At 38.8% G+C, this 19,545-nt stretch overlaps 1 protein-coding gene across 1 annotated transcript in view; it reads right to left on the reverse strand.

Moving 5' to 3' along the window:
* The window catches only part of Col4a1 (Collagen type IV alpha 1), a 903,940-nt gene that overhangs the window by 212,824 nt on the left and 671,571 nt on the right, over positions 1-19,545 (reverse strand). Inside the window, exon 28 of the mRNA XM_090402880.1 lies at positions 107-385. Coding sequence (XP_090259006.1) covers positions 107-385 — 279 coding nt within the window. The remainder of the gene's footprint in view (positions 1-106; positions 386-19,545) is intronic.

The raw sequence follows: 19,545 nt of genomic DNA on the forward strand, positions 1-19,545 counted from the left end.
TCGTGAGATAGCTAAATGTAGCAAGCATCTATCCATGATGAGTCCTTGGACTCCAGGGAGATGCCATATATTAATATTTTATTATACATAGACAAAAAACAATTACCTGGTGATCCTGGTAGTCCAGCTGGGCCTCTTGGTCCTGGAAAACCAGGTTCTCCTTTTTCACCTTTGGATGCTGCTTCTCCTGGTTCACCTTTGAGTCCAGGCAATCCTGGTAAACCTGATTCTCCTTTTGGACCTGGACTACCAGGAAATCCGCTAACACCTGCAATACCTACCAGACCCCTGTCACCTTTCTCTCCAATTATACCTTGTAAACCATCAATACCTGGAGAACCTGGAGTACCTGGAAATCCAGCTATTCCTCTATTGCCTTTATCACCTACACAATAACAATAATAGTGTTAGTTTTTATATAGCATTAATCTTATAACATGAATATACATTGTCCCTTACCATTATACAATTTTTATTTTTACAACATGTCATGAATATTTCTGAATACTAATGCAGTGATCTCAAAAAAATATTCGACCTTCAAATGAATGAACCCTCACTTAACCAGCACATCAATGGATTAGTGTGTCAAATGACCTTGGGTGCCTCAAGCAATCCATTCTACTCTAAAACTATTCTTCATCCAAGGAACCTGCTCCTCACTACCTTGCTCACATGCTCTGTATATAATAATTATTATTATTATTACAAAGTCTATCATACCACTCCTTAAAAGTTTATTTTTCACTTGGTTAGAATATAATAAATTTAGTTTAATCCTTTATCCAAGTGTGAGCACACAAAGTTTGCGTCTGAAAGTATCTTCAGGACTGGAGTAAGGTGGTGCAACACCAGGGCGACTCCTTGCAAAGGTGGAGCAAGCTACCAACACTCCTATCTCAGTATCTCCCATAATGCAAAACACATCTCCTTGCAGATATGTCTAATGCTATGCATTAAGGGAAGGGCCACTACACTACAAAACCTCAATAAAGGTTTTGACCTTTATTGAGGTCTCTTCAGTGGGAGCCAGGCCCAAGTGGAGATACCAGCCAGAAGCATTAGCAAGGTCATCTCTACCTATAGGAGTTGCCAAATGGTGTGCCACCTTTTTAATAAATTACTCTGGATTTAGAGAAAGATGTTGAAAGTTTATTTTTCACTTGGTTAGAATATAATAAATTTAGTTTAATCCTTTATCCAAGTGTGAGCAAACAAAGTTTGCGCCTGAAAGTATCTTCAGGACTGGGGTAAGGTGGTGCAACACGCTCACACTTGGATAAAGGATTAAACTAAATTTATCATATTCTAACCAAGTGAAAAATAAACTTTCAACATCTTTCTCTAAATCCAGAGTAATTTATTAAAAAGGTGGCACACCATTTGGCAACTCCTATAGGTAGAGATGACCTTGCTAATGCTTCTGGCTGGTATCTCCACTTGGGCCTGGCTCCCAACTGAAGAGACCTCAATAAAGGTCGAAACTAGTCTGGGTAGTGGCCCTTCCCTTAATGCATAACATTAGACATATCTGCAAGGAGATGTGTTTTGCATTATGGGAGATACTGAGATAGGAGTGTTGGTAGCTTGCTTCACCTTTGCAAGGAGTTTCCCTGGTGTTGCACCACCTTACCCCAGTCCTGAAGATACTTTCAGGCGCAAACTTTGTTTGCTCACACTTGGATAAAGGATTAAACTAAATTTATTCTACCACTCCTTAAACTCATTGACCGTTCTCGCTCTCACCACTCCATCAGGCAATGTATTCCATGGTTCCATCACCCTCCATGCAAAGAAACCACTCCTCACCCTCTTGCTCACAGTTTCCTTTCATAACTTCCAGGGATGGCCTCTTATCAGGGATGGCCTCTTCTCCTACCTCTACTCTAAAAAATTTCCCCTACATCTTCACTATTACACATCTCAATATAACCCCTCTCCTTCTACACACAAGGCTCAGCAAATGAAATTCCCAAAATTTGTCTTCATATATATCATTCCAGAGACACAGCTATAGGGAATCTTCATAAATCTTTTAAAGATATCTTCATCCTGCTGAAAACAGGTGACCACATCTGTACATACCAGTCACAAGATGTTATATAAGAAAACCATAACCACCTTGCTTCTACATGTTTAGGGTTTACTTCATCATTCTCATAATTGCTTGTAATATCATTATAGTTTCAGCAGTGATTCCTTAAACTCTGAGGACAAAAACTTCTCCATTAGTTGTACACCCTACATTCCATTCTGGTCGACAAAATTTCAAGATCTTATATTCTGCAACACTGAACCGATAGCTCCACTCACACATTTTATTTAGAACCTCTTGTGGAGCCACAAAATATACGCTACTCCTCATAGTTCTTTCCAACTTGGCATCACCTTCAAAGAGCTGATTCTAAGTTCAGACATTGTCCAATATAATTAACATACAAGATAAACAATAAAGGGCCTCAAAACAAAACCATGCAGCACACTACTAGTGAATCATCCTCTTTCTGGGTACAAATCTCCCATACACAACCCTCTGTTACATATCAGATATCAGTCAATCACCTATCTAACTCAATCTGTTATTCAACCCTATTAATTCTGGTTAAGTTGTCAGCTTCTCATCTGGCAATCTATCAAAGGCCTGTGAAAAATCCATGTATACTACTGTATATGCATTTCAATTAGAAATGCATATGTGACATAAGAAATTGCTAAACCAGAAGTGGCACAAAATTTACCTTCATTCCATTCCTTGGAACGTGCCCTGTTGCAAGTCTCTTGTTAAATGCATACACCGCAGGTGCCACCATTAACTCTGGGGAACATTCCTTTAAAACATGGTAATATGTTACCAAGTCCTACTTCCTTATTAACATCTACCTTACTTAATTATGCATATCGATCCTGCTCATTCACTATCAGTTGGTTCTTCTTCTCCATCACACATTCTACATTCAAGCTCCCCATGATCATGTTGCATTGATGTGGATGAAAGAACTGTTGCTGATATTGATATAAAGAACTGTTGCTGAACTATGCAGCTGATACTACTGTACCATTATCATCTGATAATAATATCCTTCCATAGTCATTCTTTGGTTCTTATACTTGTTACATATCAAAATAACTTTATAGTTTTATAAAAATCAAGTGGATATTAAATCCAGCATTATCTCAAAGCCAAATACAGAAACTATAAAAGTTTCGTATGAAATTTGACCAGAGAGCTTATGTATTTGGCTTTGAAATAATGCTGGATTTAATATCCACTTGATTTTTATAATTTTTGCATTGCCAAACTGAAGCCTTTTGGCTCTTTACTTTAGTAAATAAATTTACAGGTTTATTTTTAGTGATTGGTCAATTTCTACTCATAGTGCACTTTTGCTGTCCTTACCCACCAAGCCACCTTCCTGACCTTCTCTTTACACTAATCATGCATCTGACTATTATACTTATCTTGCACTTCCTCCATAAAGTCTTTTTTTTCCAGATTGAATGCTTAATCTCTTCATTTTGCTTCTACCTTATTTAGCCTTTCTCTTTCAAAATATTTAGACATTTCTGCTGTTAAACAGTTCTTAGTCAGTGTCCTCGCAGCATCTGTCTTCTTTTCATCTAACTCCCCCTTCCATGATATAGATCCCAGTTTTCTCCTAATTTTTTCATAATCACTGGTGAGTAGTTTCACATAATATATCCTTTCCTCACAGAAGTTCAGACATGACCAGCTAAAACCTAGGTGATCATCTCAAGGTCACTCTCAACAACTGAAATAAGATTAGGCACCAATTTACAATCACATTCCTTGGTGATATAACCAGATCTGAGGCTCTAAATCTCTGTGTCCTCCCTCATATACTGCCACAGCTAACTGTCACTCAAGAACTTGAGAAATTTGTTTTCCTTATTCTGTGATGCTATATCTTCATACCATAATTAAAATCCCCTATATTTATTATCCTTCTCTTACTTAGTAAGACAATTTGCCTAAACCAGTGGGTATGCTGTGGTGAGGCAATGTTATTAAAAAATTCATTACACTTATATAAAAAACTTGCTCCATTAAGAAGAAAAGGGTAGAAAGATGAGAGGAAGGAGGGAGATTGGGGAGAGAGAGAGAGAGAGAGAGAGATTGGAAGCTGTAAGAATCAGGGATGCCAGTGAGAGAAGGATGAATAAATCTAAATCTGTCTAGAGCTTCCTGTATGAAGATTTCATGATTTGGGGTGTGTGTGTGTGCAGTGCAGAGTAGAGTGCTTGCCTAATGGAATTCATAAAGAGTGTGACAGTCGCAGAGAAAAGGGATTAAAATGTGGATGAGATGATAGTAAAGGCTGGTACCAATGATCCGAGAAGTAGTGTGAAACATGCAGTGTCAGATGGGAAGTTGATCAGGGCAGCAGAAATGTGTCTGAAGAAAGATAGTGAGTGTGTCCTGGTATGGTAATGTAGAGTGGAAGAAAAGAGCAGAAATAACAAATAAGATGATAGCGAGAATGTGTAGGAATAGAGGTATGGAATATGGAGATACATAGAGTACATCTGAGGACAGAAATTAGTTATATGCAAAAGATGGATTACATCTGAATGTAATTACATCAGAGGAGTGCAGGCATTTGGAAAACCTGTTGTTTTCTGGGCGAGTGAGTGTATTGGGGCAACTAGAATTGCACAGGTGGAATGTAGTAGGATGGCCTCATGTGGGGATAGTGGCCTGAGAAATAAGAGGGTGTAAACTGTATTACACAACCAGGTGAACTATAAGGGGAGTAATAATGGTTATGAGAATATGACACTGGTTTTTCTGTATACAAATGCTAGGAGCATTAGAAATAAAGGGAATGAACTTCTGGCATTGATTAACTCAGCCACCCCAAAGGTTGATGGTATCAGTGAAACTTGGTTAACTGAGGTGGATGTTCTAATAGGGATAGAAATCGAATGGTATAGAATACTTCAGCAGGTTAACAAGGATAAATGTGGTGGTGGAGTGGTACTCGTGATGTAATGTATCCTCTCAGGGTGGAGAATCACAGTGCTGATAACACAAATTGCTTTGTGGTGTAAGACATGTTATACAACAAGATATTTAGTGGGAGGTTACTAAAGTTCAGGGAATATAGCTGATAACAAGCAGGAAATGTTTAGGCAAATTATTTCGGCAAATGCAAAGTGAGTAATCATTATAGGGGACTTCAACTATAGCGATACAAACTGGCCAAACGAGCAAGCATGCAGCAATAAGGGAATTGAATTTTGGGATTTCTTGAGTGGCAACTGTCTTAGGCAGCATGTTGTTGAGGAAACACAGGATTAAGAGTTTTGGATTTGATTGTGACTGAGATGCCATACTTTCCTCCCATTGGTGAGAGTGACCATGTAGTCCTGACTTCAGAGAATGAATAAGCATGTGGAAGTATCAAAACAGAAAGAATTTATGTTAAATTATAAGGCAGACGACTATCCTAGACTTAAAAACCAGCTTTCAACAGTGTGCAATGAATGAAAGAATTGAAGGAAGAGGGGTCATTAATGTATGGGATATACTTAAGAAAAAGTTGTTAACATCAATAGATTGTATTCGAGTGAAGAAGATAAAGCGACTTGGAGGCAAATGTTATAGAGAAATAAAAGGAGAGCTGTAGAAGAAAAATAGATTATGGAAGACTTTAAAATTTGGAAAACAAAGATGGGATGCAGAATTTATGCTTGGTGAGAATATATTGTTGGAAGTAGAGGAAATAAGAGATCTAGGGGTGATAGTGGATAAGGATCTAAAATTTAGGGGACACATCGCCAAAATTGTGAAGACAACACAAAGACTTCTGGGAATGATGCGGAGGACACTGACATGTAGAAATAGGGAGATACTTGTTCCAATGTATAAGGCTATGATTAGGCCACACTTGGACTATTGTGCCCAGATTTGGTCACCGGGTTTTCAGAAGGATGAAGAGATGTTGGAAAGGGTCCAAAGGCGAATGACTAAGGTAGTTTCTGACCTCTGGAATGTTGAGTATGAGGAAAGATTGAAAAGATGTAATTTGCAGAGTCTCGTGGAGAGAAGGAAGAGGGGGAGATATGATAGAGACCTACAAGTTGGTAAGGGGTTGTTATAGGATCAATGGTGGAGAAGTTCTACAGAGAATAGTGGGAGATCAGGGGAGAACCAGAGGTCATCCCTGGAAACTGTATAAGGAGGGTGTGAGTAAGGGAGTGAGAGGCAGGTTTTTTTCGTGCAGAGTTGTGAGTGATTGGAATGCCCTGCCTGAGAGCGTGGTGTCTGCAAGTAGTTTGAATGTGTTTAAGACACGGTATGATGAGATGTGTGTGTAAGATAAAAGGACCTCCTAGATGAGTCTTTGACTCCATGAGGTCTTGTTTTAATAATAATAATAATAAATAATAATAAGACATATAAAGAGTGTGAGAGAGAGAGAGAGAGAGAGAGGCGGAGAACAGTTGCATGAGGAATATAGGGCTCAGGCTGGAGAAGTGCCTGGTACTATAGGAGAGAAAAATCAGAATATCAGAGGAGACTGGTGCTGCAATCCAAGGAAAATCCCAAGGAGTTTTTTTTTTTTTTTCACTATGTGGTGAGTAGGAGAAAAAATGATTGTGGATAAATTACCTTGCTAGATGGAGATGGGAATTGGGTGACCAAGGCAGATGACATAGTTGAATTACTAATTTTTCTCTCCTTACAATACCAGTAAATAGTGCTGATGTTTTGGCTCTTCAAGAGGATTTGAATAAGCTGGAAGGGTGGTCAAGTTTAATGCAACTAAATATAAGGTTTTAAAATTTAAAATATGGGGATGTCAATTTAATGCAACCAAATATAAGGTTTTAAAATTTAAAATATGGGGATGTCAGTTTAATGCAACTAAATATAAGGTTTTAAAATTTGGGATCTGCAGATATGATGCTTTGTACTCATTTTGTGGAATAATACTGGAAAAAGTGGATGAAACAAGGGATCTTGGGGTGATTGTGGACAGAGATTTAGAGTTAAGAGGTCATATTGCTTTTCCACTGAAGATGAGTAAGCCAGTCTCATAAGGAGGTGGCAAGGTTTTTTCCCTCTGGAAACTCAGATTTTTCATCCAGCAAAGCAGGAAAACCAGCCATTAAAACACAAACAATTAACAGACATAATACATTGGTCTCATAGCCTGAGTTACTTCAGACATAAGTCCAAATGAATCTTTAAAATCATTTGTACTTGCCAAAACAGTCAACTCCTTCTGGTTAGCTTTCTACATCCTAATGGCCTCACAATCATTATTAATCTTCACACCTGGAAAGCAATTTCATCAGATCCTTATCAAACATTGTGGAATCATTTAATTTCTCACTTAATCAAGCATTCCTTTCTCATCCCTTGCAAATCTTCTTAATTTCCCTTCTCAGCTGTGCCACTTGCTGGACATTTCTGCAGTATCTCGAATCATGCTTCATCCTGTGAAGAACTGATTCACTGAAGTGAATTAACATGTTAAAAGTTAACATAAAGTGAAGTAAAAAAAATATTGCATTGAAAATATCCAGATGATGAGAAGTAGGAAAGTAAAAGGAAAAACTGAAATCTTGTCAGATGTCATCTCCTTCCAGGAGGCTGACTACCATGAGCTTTCACCATGTCCGGTTTTGCGCTTCTCTTTTACATTCTTCATAGGACAAAAAGGTCCAGTCCTTAATATTTCCCATCCAATCTGTACTAGGTCTTCCTCTTCTTTTTCCTTGTATCATTCCTACTAGAAGTGTTTTTTTTGTAGGGATTCATGCCTTAGTATGTGACCAAGGTAGGGGGTTTTCCTTTTCTTAATGGTTTTCAACAGCGTCCTATCTTCTCCAATCATCTATAATATTTCAAAATTATTTTTTTTGGCAGTCTATGGGACTTGAAAATTTCTCTGAGGATCCACATCTCAAAGGCTTTTAGTTTATTTCCACAATATTTTGATACTGTCCAGGTTTCTGCTCCATATAGCAGTGTTGACTATACATAGCATTTGGACAGCCTAATTCTTGTTTTTGTGTACATTTCCCTTGAGGTCAGAATGTTTTTCATGCTAATGAAGGTTGATCTAGCAATTTCTATTTTTCTTAATATTTCCTTATCACACTTTCCAGTTTCTGTAATTAGTTGACCCAAATATATATAACTCTCTACTTGATCTAAGGCATTTCCTCTGATCTTAATATTTATGTATTTTCCCTTTTTCTCTTGTTACCAGCATGGTTTTGGTGTTTTCTGAAGTTGAAATTAAGTCCATATTTTTCACTTAGTTTCAGCATCTCTTCAAGTAGGTCAAGCTGAAAATAAAAAAGATCTTCAAGATCTTTTTTATTTTCAGCTAGCAGTATTGTATCATCTGCATATATCTTAATTTGTTTATATTTCTGTCTCCTTTAAATTCTTCTAATTGCTGGAGGATATTTTCAGTATAGAGGTTAAACAATATAAGAGAAAGAACACAGCCTTGTCTGACACCCTTCTTTACTGGAAATTCCTCCGAGGTTTCTCCTGATATTTTTATCAAGGCAGTTTGCTCCCAATATATATTTATCAGTAATCAGTAATCTTATATCTTTACCATTCTACTCCTAATTTTTTGATGCATTCAATTAGTTTTTCATGTTGTATATTGTCAAAGGCCTTTGTGTAGTCAATAAAACATAAGCAGACTTCTTTCTGCTTCTCCAGATATATTATTATTATTATTATTTCCCAAGACCTCATGAAGTCAAAGACTCATCTGGGAGGTCCTTTTATCACACACACACATCTCATCATACTGTGTCTTAAACACACTCAAACTATTTGCAGCCACCACACTCTCAGGCAAGGGGCATTCCAATCATTCACAACTCTGCACGAAAAAAAACCTGGCTCTAAGTACCATACTTACACCCTCTTTATACAGTTTCCAGGGATGACCTCTGGTTCTTCCTTGATCTCCCACTGTTCTCTGTAGAGCTTCTCCATCATTGATCCTATAACAACCCCCTTACCAACTTGTAGGTCTCTATCATATCTGCCCTCTTCCTCCTCTCCAGCAGATTCTGCAAATTACATCTTCTCAATCTTTCCTCATACTCGACATTCCAGAGGTCAGAAACTACCTTAGTCAGTCGCCTTTAGACCCTTTCCAACATCTCTTCTTCCTTCTGAAAACCCAGTGACCAAATCTGGGCACAATAGTCCATGTGTGGCCTAATCAAAGCCTTATACAATGGAACAAGAATCTCCCTACTTCTACATATCAGTGTCCTCTGCATCATTCCCAGAAGTCTTCGTGTTGTCTTCACAATTTAGGCTATGTGTCCCCTAAATTTTAGATCCTTATCCACCATCACCCCCAGATCTCTTATTTCCTCTACCTCCAACAATATATTCTCACCAAGCATAAATTCTGCATCCCATCTTTGTTTTCCAAATTTTAAAACCTTACATTTTGCAACATTGAACTCGCATCCCCATTTCCATGCCCAATCACTCAATTTATTCAAGTCTTCTTGCAAGGCCACAACATCTTCACTACTCTTTATGGTTCGTCCCAACTTTGCATCATCTGCAAAGAACTGAATATCTCCATCCAAATCTTTGCCAATATCATTAATATACAAGTTAAATAATAATGGTCCTAAAACAGACCCCTGAGGCACTCCAGTAGTGACTTTCCTTTTCCTGGATATCGCACTCCCATACACAACTTGTTGATACCTATCAGATAGCCATTTATATCTTATATTATATCTTTCTATAATATTTGTAATGTTGAAGAGTCCTTCTCTAATTCCTTTATTTTCCTGAAAACCAGATTGTGTTTCTTTAATTTCCAACTTGATTTTAATTTGATTTTCTAAATTTAAATCATTCATATCAAAATTGAGGTAAATGAAGAGGAGCATTCAGCATATTGAAAAGTATGAATGTGAACACAGGAGTGGGACTGAATGGCATGACAGCCCATGTACTGCATGAATGTGAAAGAGAATTGGCATTACTTCTGATGAAGTTGCTCAATCTAAGTCTGCTCTAGCAGGGTTCCAGAGGAGTGCAAAGAGGGAAAGATAGATCCAGTGCATAATGGTGGCTCCAAGCAGAAGTGACAAACTACAAAAACCAATTAATATATCATCAGTTTTTGTTAAAGTATTGGAAAAGTTTGATAAAGGTAAAATCCCACATTGGTTAGACAGGGCATGGTGGGCAGCATGGCTTTGTAAAAGATAGATCCTATCTTAGTAATTTATTCACATTTCAAAATAAAGTGACAATAGAATTGGATAAAGGAAGTAGTTACACAGTGATACTGCTCGACTTTGCGAAGGCTCGACTCATATTAAAAAAACTGGAGAATGAATATGAGGCTAGTAACATGGGTAGCGGAATGGCTGACAGGCAGACACCAGTATATAGTGGAGTGGAATCTAGGAGAACATAACTAGTGAAGTACCTCGGGTTTCTGTACTAGGGCCACTCACTACTCTTTAATTTGTATATCAATGATATAGAGAATGCATCTTCAGTTCTTTTGCATCTTCAGTTGTTTGCCGAAGATGCAAAACTGGAAAGAACAATACAGGTAACCCCAGTATAACATGGTCATTAGGTTTCTAAAAAATGGCGTGTTATGCGAATTAGTGTTATACAAAACAAAGAACTAGTATAAAAAACAGGGTTTACAAAACAGCTTAAGGAAATTACAATGTACAATAGAATATACATTAAAATAAATTTCAATACACTTCCAATATTTCGGCAATGTCACATTGCCATTTTCACAGGAACTTAGAAACAAGACTTGTGCACACAAGCACAATACACAGTAAATGACGACGAAGCAGGAAGCTATTCTTTCTCCTAACAGTCCTGATGGTGCCCCCTAGCAGCCAGTGTTGGTATTCTTGGCCGTTTGGGCTGAACGTCTTCTGATGTAGCTTTCCCAAATTTGGGGCAGTCTTATGCAACCAAATTTGTTGAGGTTTGGATTGTTTCTTAGGGCTGAGGCTGATTCCATAAATAGCCTTTTGTATTTGAATTTACTATTATTATTATTATTATTATTATTATTAAAACAAGACCTCATGGAGTCAAAGACTCATCTAGGAGGTCCTTTTATCTTACACACACATCTCATCATACCGTGTCTTAAACACATTCAAACTACTTGCAGACACCACGCTCTCAGGCAGGGCATTCCAATCACTCACAACTCTGCACGAAAAAAACCTGCCTCTCACTCCCTTACTCACACCCTCCTTATACAGTTTCCAGGTATGACCTCTGGTTCTCCCCTGATCTCCCACTATTCTCTGTAGAACTTCTCCACCATTGATCCTATAACAACCCCTTACCAACTTGTAGGTCTCTATCATATCTCCCCTCTTCCTCCTCTCCACGAGACTCTGCAAATTACATCTTTTCAATCTTTCCTCATACTCAACATTCCAGAGGTCAGAAGCTACCTTAGTCATTCGCCTTTGGACCCTTTCCAACATCTCTTCATCCTTCTGAAAACCCGGTGACCAAATCTGGGCACAATAGTCCAAGTGTGGCCTAATCAAAGCCTTATACATTGGAACAAGTATCTCCCTACTTCTACATGTCAGTGTCCTCCGCATCATTCCCAGAAGTCTTTGTGTTGTCTTCACAATTTTGGCGATGTGTCCCCTAAATTTTAGATCCTTATCCACTATCACCCCCAGATCTCTTATTTCCTCTACTTCCAACAATATATTCTCACCAAGCATAAATTCTGCATCCCATCTTTGTTTTCCAAATTTTAAAACCTTACATTTTGCAACATTGAACTCGCATCCCCATTTGCTTGCCCAATCACTCAATTTATTCAAGTCTTCTTGCAAGGCCACAACATCTTCACTACTCTTTATGGTTCGTCCCAACTTTGCATCATCTGCAAACAACTGAATATCTCCATCCAAATCTTCACCAATATCATTAATATATAAGTTAAATAGTAATGGCCCTAAAACAGACCCCTGAGGCACTCCACTAGTGACTTTCCTTTTCCTGGATATTGCACCCCCATACACAACTTGTTGATACCTATCAGATAGCCAGTCTCCAATCCAATGCACTAATCTAATATCCAACCCCATCTGCTCTAATTTGACTGTCAACTTATAATGAGGTACTCTATCAAAAGCTTTTGCGAAATCCAAGTATATTACTGTGTATCCTTCTCCTCTGTCCAAGGAAGCAGTCACTTTATTGTAATAAGTAAGTAGATTACTAAAACACGACCTCCCTTTAGCAAATCCATGCTGTCCATCAAAGATTATACCATTGTTGTCAACCCAACTCTGGATCCTAGTTCTCACAAGCTTCTCCAACAACTTAACCACAACACCTGACACACAGATAGGCCTATAGTTTGATGCTTGAGTTCGATCACCTCCTTTATGAAGTGGCACAATCTTGCCCTCCTTCCACTTTTTAGGAACTTGACCAAGTGCAAGACTCGTATTAAAAAAATATGTCAAGGCAGGTGTCAACTCTCTAGCACACTCCTTCAGAATACGTGGTGATATATTATCAAGTCCCACAGCCTTATTTACATCTAGTTTACTCAACTCCCCAAACACCTCTTGCTCACTTACAGTCAGTCTCTCCTCCCCATCATCAACTGCTCTTAATCTCTCCATGAAGTCACATTCACAAGATTGAAAGATCTTTATGAACTGCTCATTAAGTATTTCCACAACACATTCTGCAACAGCTGTCTTTATACCATTTCCTCCAATCAATGTCATCCTTCCATAATCATTCTTTCTTTTGCTGGCTACATATCGAAAGAACTCCCTAGGATTCTTTTTGGCTTCATTAGCTAACTGCTGTTCATACCTCTCTTTAGCTACTCTCACCAACCAAGTCACCCTCCTTGCCTGGTCTTTGTAGACCTCATGAAATTGGTTACTTCCACTTCTCTTATGCTGTCTCCACAATGCCTTTTTTTTCTGTATTGCATGCTTAATCTCTTTATTCATCCATCTCACACCTACCTTATTTAACCTTCTCACCCGTGGTATACATTTAGACATTGCATCTACTAAATATTTTTTGAAAATCCACCAAGCTGCATTGATCTCTTTTCCAGCTAACTCCTCATTCCATGCTACATCTGCAAGCTGTCTCCTGAGCTCTTCATAATCACCCCCCCTTGTAGTTCCACATATACCTTTTTTTCACAGGGGTCCTTGCACTGCTGGCAACCACCCAGGTAATCACCTCATGGTCACTTTCACCAATTGGTGGATGATTTGACACCTCATTTATAATTACATCCTCCGATGAGATGACCAAATCCAAGACCCTTAATCCTCGTGTGCCCTCTGTTACATACTGTCTGAGGTAGTTATCCCTCAAAAACTCAAGAAACTCATTTTCTTTACTTCCAGTCGCTATCTCTTCATTCCAGTCTATATTGCCAAAATTAAAATCACCCATAATGATCACCCTTTTCTTATTTGCTTGGATTATTTGACTATACATTTCACTATCACCACCATCCACATTACCAGGTCTATAACAACATCCCACCAAGTATTTGATTCTATTCACCTCTATCTCACACCATACTGCCTCAAAACCACTGGCCCTATTTCCCTCTTGCATCTCTACCTTGTATGGACATAACTCTTTCTCTATCATCAATAGCACTCCCCCTCCCTTTTTATCCCTTCTATCCTCACGAAACACATCATACCTTTCCATCTCTATTCCTGTCAGGATGTCGTCCTCATCTAACCATGTCTCACTTATTCCAACAATCTCTGGGTACACAGACACAATTAGTGCAACCATTTCATCCGCCTTGTTTCTTATGCTTCTAGCATTGGTATACAAACACAACAACTCATTTCTGGATCTACAGCTAGTTCCACTGATACCATTCACTCGATGTGCTCTCTCCATGCTGGACTGGGGCCATTTCTCTTTCTGCTTCTTCATTTTAGAACCCTTTGCAACAACATCTGTTTCCTCTTGATCCCTGGTCATCCCATTACTTTCCTGCCTACACATGCTCTCACCTCCTCTTGGAGCATCCACCTTTCTCACGCTGTGTATCCCTGTCCACCCTGGGCCTCCCCGTTTCCCTGTTCCTCTTGCACACCCATTCTCTCATTTTCTATACTCATACCACTCACATCTCCATTGATTTCCACTTCTTCAATCTCTCCTGTCTTACTCTCCTGCTCTTCCACATCACTCCCCTCTCGATCTGATTCATTTTCTCTATTCACTTCTCTACCTTCCAGCAGCAGTCTCTCCAAGCGACTCACACCATAACCACTCAAATGCAGTCCATCGCTCCCATACAGCTCACTTCGTCCCTCAAACTCATTCCACACATTAACAAACTGTACTCCCGTCTCCTCACACATTTCAGCCAGAATACCATTCAAAATCCTTGCTCTCCGCCTCATTTCACCACAATTATACCTAGGCAACACACTGACCACCCTTCCTGTCACACTATTCTCTTTTATCTTTCCAAGCAGTCTCTTGACATTCATTTTGACAATCTCTTTGTTCTCTCTCAAATCATTTGTACCAATTAATACAATTAACTCTTTTGCTCGCTCCCGCCTCATATCCAATGCCTCAATCACTCTACTTATTTTACCGCCTGGAAAACATACCTTGTGCATTTTATCCTCTAGCACACCTTTAATAATGGAGTCGCCATACAACGTCACTCGCTCATCTTTCATTAACTCTTTCATGCCATCATGATTTATTTTAATAGTTTTGACCTGAATTCTCTTAATTTCATTCCGCATCCATTTCATTTCTTGCCTCATCCAATCTAATTCACTTTCCGAACCTCGCGACACATTCTCTCTATCATTAAATCTTTCTAACTTTCTAACTCTCGACCCCCTCTTCTCACATTCCCTCTCATTCATCCTTCTTTGTTTCCGTACTTTCGGTCCAACATACGTCCAACTTTCACTATCATTCTTCTCACTTTCACTATCATTTATCTTTCTTTGTGTATTATCCTGGCCTTCTTCCACCGTATTCTATGGTGGGTATCCAGAGCATGGTCTGCAAGACCAGAGCGGCTATATTGGTGAAACCAGATGTACTCCTTGTGTTCTGAAATTCTGATATTAGCTGTCCTGCCTGTTTGGCCAAAGTAGGACAGTTTACAGCTGCAAGGGACCTGGTATACACCAGGTAGGTCTAAGGGACGAGGTTGGTCTTTAGTGGAGTGGATAAGGGATGCCAATTTTCTAAACGTATGTAACAAGAAGTCAAGTCATGTTTTTTTTAGGATTTTTGTAATTTTTTCTGTGGTTCCTCGGATATAGGGAATGGTGATGGATTTAGAGTAATCTTTGTTGTGAAGAGGGGGGAGGGGGTGCTGTGGTTTATTGGTTTCAATATTTTTTAGATTTTTTTGAGGGGGTAGCACTGCTGCAGATAAAGAATTTAAAAAAGTACGAGAACGACACATCAAGAAATTTGAGAATTTAAAAAAGAACTCAACCTCCAAACCACAGCTTCCTACCGACACGGTAGTCAACCTTTCGTCAATTAGTATGAAACCTGAAGCACTCGACGTTCTCTCACGTGGCCACAACTTCGCCACTGCACCCAGAAGAATACCTGCTGAAGACATTATGATACAAATTGAACGTGGGATACAACACCTTCCAAACCACGTCACCAAGGATATTATACTGGATGTGGCCTTTGTTCTGATTAAAGCAAAACCACCAAAAACCAACATGCCCAATAAGGAATTCAAGGCTCTGCAAGAATTAAAGAAAAACAAGGAAATAATAATCACCAAAGCAGATAAAGGGAACACCACAGTATTGCTTAACCAAACGGATTACACAGGTAAGCTTAATGCTCTATTGTTAGATCGGGCTACTTACCTCCCTATTGAGTACAATAGGGAGGCAAGTAGCCCACCAACTCACAAATTAGAAAACTCCACAGGCTCCTTAAGAAGGTCACTTCTTGGCCTGTAGAAGTCATTAACAAATTAAAACCATTTAACTCCATACCCCCCCCCCCCCATATATATGGACTCCCAAAAATATAAAGAAAATGTGCCATTATGCCCCATAGTGGATGGCATTGATTCCCCCACATACAAACTAGCTAAACATTTGGCCAAAGTTGTCACACACTATACTGGCAACACACCTTCACACATAAAAAAATTCGGCCCACTTCAAAGCCAGCATAGAAAACCTTACACTGCAACACACTGACTTTATTATTATTATTATTATTATTTGACGCCTTCAGGGAGTCCAAGGACTCATCGAGGGAGGGCACCTGCTCTACAACTCTGTCTCCACTACTAAATACACCAACTGACCACAACCATACCAACGCCATCTACCGTCGACCACCACCACCACAGATGCTCACAAACATCCATGCCCACAGCGGGATTTGAACCCACAGCCTTTTGGCTGGAGAGCAGATATACTAACCACTCCACCAGCCAGGCCGGCTAATGGTCAGTTTGATGTCTCTTCCTTATTCACAAATGTCCCACTCAAAGAATCCTTAGAGCTAATCTAAGCTAAATTTTCTTCCAATATCACAGCCCTATTTCAGTTCACAATGAACTCAGGCTATTTTGTTTGGCAAGGAAAATTCTACAAACAAATAGAGGGGACAGCCATGGGTTCACCACGATCCCTACCCTTGGCCAACTTTTTTATGGAGACTTTTGAAGAGAAAGCCTTAAACTCTGCCCCACAAAAACTAATCATATGGCTTCACTATGTTGATGATGTGCTCGCTATTTGGCCACATGGCTCTGATGCACTCCTCTCCTTCCTAACATACTTAAACAACCAACACCCCAGAATCAAATTTGCCCTGGAAGAAGAAAAAACAATTGCCTTCCCTTCTTAGACACACGCTAGTCACCCACCAGCCTGATGGAACCTTGGTTTTCTCAATTTATAGAAAACTCACCCACACAGGCAGAGATACATCCACCAACAACCCCCCCCCCCACAACAATATGGAGTCATTAAGACACTACACAACAGGGCTAAACTTATCTGTTCAAATGACAATGCTCTAACCACAGAATTAAACCACATTCTCAACACTTTCTCAGCCAATGGCTACCTCTCCAAAAAAATCCAAAAAATATTGAAATCAATAAACCACAACCCCACTCCACCGACCTTCACAACAAGGAGTACTTTAAATCCATCACTATTCTCTATATCCGAGGTACCACGGAAAAAATTACAAAAATCCTAAAAAAACATGACTTGACTCCTTGTTACATACCATTTAGAAAATTGGCATCCCTTATCCGCTCCACTAAAGACCAACCTCGTCCCTTAGACCTACTTGGTGTATACCAGGTCCCTTGCAGCTGTAAGCTGTCCTACTTTGGCCAAACAGACAGGACAGCTAATATGAGAATTTAAAAACACAAGGACTACATCCGGTTTCACCAGTATAGCCGCTGCAGACCATGCTCTGGATACCTGCCATCAGGGCTGGCTCTATTGACGGTGCAAGATGTGCATTTGCACAGGGCAGCAAAGTTGACATACACTATACGAAAAATAAGGAAGAAGGGGGTGGCAAAATATGCTACTCCATGGGGTGGCCCTGCCTCAGCCCTAAGAAACAATCCAAACCTCAACAAATTTGGTTGCATGAGACTTCCCCAAATTTGGGAAACTTACATCAGAAGATCTTCAGCCCAAACGGCCAAGAATACCAGCACTGGCTGCTAGGGGGCACCATCAGGACTTTTAGGAGAAAGAATAGCTTCCTGCTTCGTCGTCATTTACTGTGTATTGTGCTTGTGTGCACAAGTCTTGTTTCTAAGTTCCTGTGAAAATGGCAACGTGACATTGCCGAAATATTGGAAGGGTATTCAAATTTATTTTAATGTATATTCTATTGTACGTTGTAATTTCCTTAAGCTATTTAGTAAGCATGTATAACCAACATCTAAGCCTTTCCACGAGAAAAAACAGGGTTAGTTTCCAAAAGTTAAAAAAACTATACTATTTTCTTTTTATAACTAAGCGAAATGTATGTTTATTAAAACAATAATTGATCAAAAGTATTACATATTAATATTATTACGTAATGTTTACATAATGTTACATAATTACATAATGTTTTCTTCGTCATCACTACTAAGCACCAATGAAGGCATTTTCTTTCCAGCAAAATACACTCATCTTCTGAGCTTTCTTCAGCAGCATCTCGAGTTCTATGCTCTACTTTTTGCAAAAAATCTGTTATTTTCGATTGTTTGCTTTTAGCTGAGATATCTTTATAAATTTCGTTGTATGGAGCTAAGCACATGTGAAGTTCTCTCTTAAATTTTGTGCTTCTTTCAGTGGAAGGATCTTCATTTAGAAAATATAACTCCAATTGTTGGGCTAAGTCTTTATGCTTTCTTTAGGGTAAAATGTTTAACTTCATTATTTCCATCTGTGCTATCATCCTCTGAATTAATTTGGTTTATCTCAGATATGATTTCCACCAAATTTGTTTCATCAGTCTCTTCTTCCACCAGTAATTCTTGAATTTCTTAGACATTCATAATGTCAAACCTCCCCCCCACCCCTCCCCAGAGACTTAGCCAGTTCTATTATTGCATCCATTCTGTTCTCTGCTGGCTCAATTAGATTTTCGCTTTGAACTGACTCTGGCCATATATTTTTCCAACAGGCATTTAACATTGTCAGTTTTATTTCTTTGATGGATGAAGTTATGAGATTAATACAGTTCAAAATTGTAAAAAGTTTCCATGCCTCATTGACTTTATAGATTCATCGTTGACTTTATTGAAAACCCATTGCAACAATTTCCTGATGTAATTAGTTTTAAATGTAGCTATAATTCGTTGATCTAAGGGTTGAAGTAATGAACTTGTATATGGTGGTAAGAAATTTATTCTGACATTTGAGTGATTTAAATCTTTCAGATGGCTGGGTGCATTACCCAATATCAGAAGAACTTTAAAATCTAGATTTTTCTGCTTTAAGTAGTTTTCTACACTTGGTACAAAACATTTTAGAAACCATTTTTAAATAAATCAGTAGTTACCAAGCTTTCTTATTTACCATCCAATATACTGGTAAAGCACTCTTATTTAGGTTTTTCATTGCATGAGGATTGAGGGATTTATAAACTAGCATGGATTTTACCATGTGATCACCTAAAGAGTTTCTGCACATAGTAATGTTACACGGTCTTTTGATGCTTTAAATGTTCTCTGGGCATTTTTTTCCACCAGTGGCTCATCTAGTCGGCATGAAAAACCTGATGTATTGTATATCCACCCTGTTCAATAATTTTTTGCACTTCCTTTGGATAAGTTTTTAGCAGCTTCATTATCAGCTGATGCGCTTTCCCCTTGTATTTTTATGTTTTGTAATGAAAAGAGTTTCCTAAATTTCCAAAGGTTGCTACCAAAAGTTGGGGTTAACAGCAGATTCTCCATTTTCTTGGAGAATCTGCTGATACTGATTTATTCCATTAAATAA

This window comes from Typopeltis vanoorti, chromosome 13 (genome assembly GCF_054136105.1).
Source record: "Typopeltis vanoorti isolate ZY-2024b chromosome 13, IOZ_Tvanoo_1.0, whole genome shotgun sequence".
Taxonomy (NCBI): domain Eukaryota; kingdom Metazoa; phylum Arthropoda; class Arachnida; order Uropygi; family Thelyphonidae; genus Typopeltis; species Typopeltis vanoorti.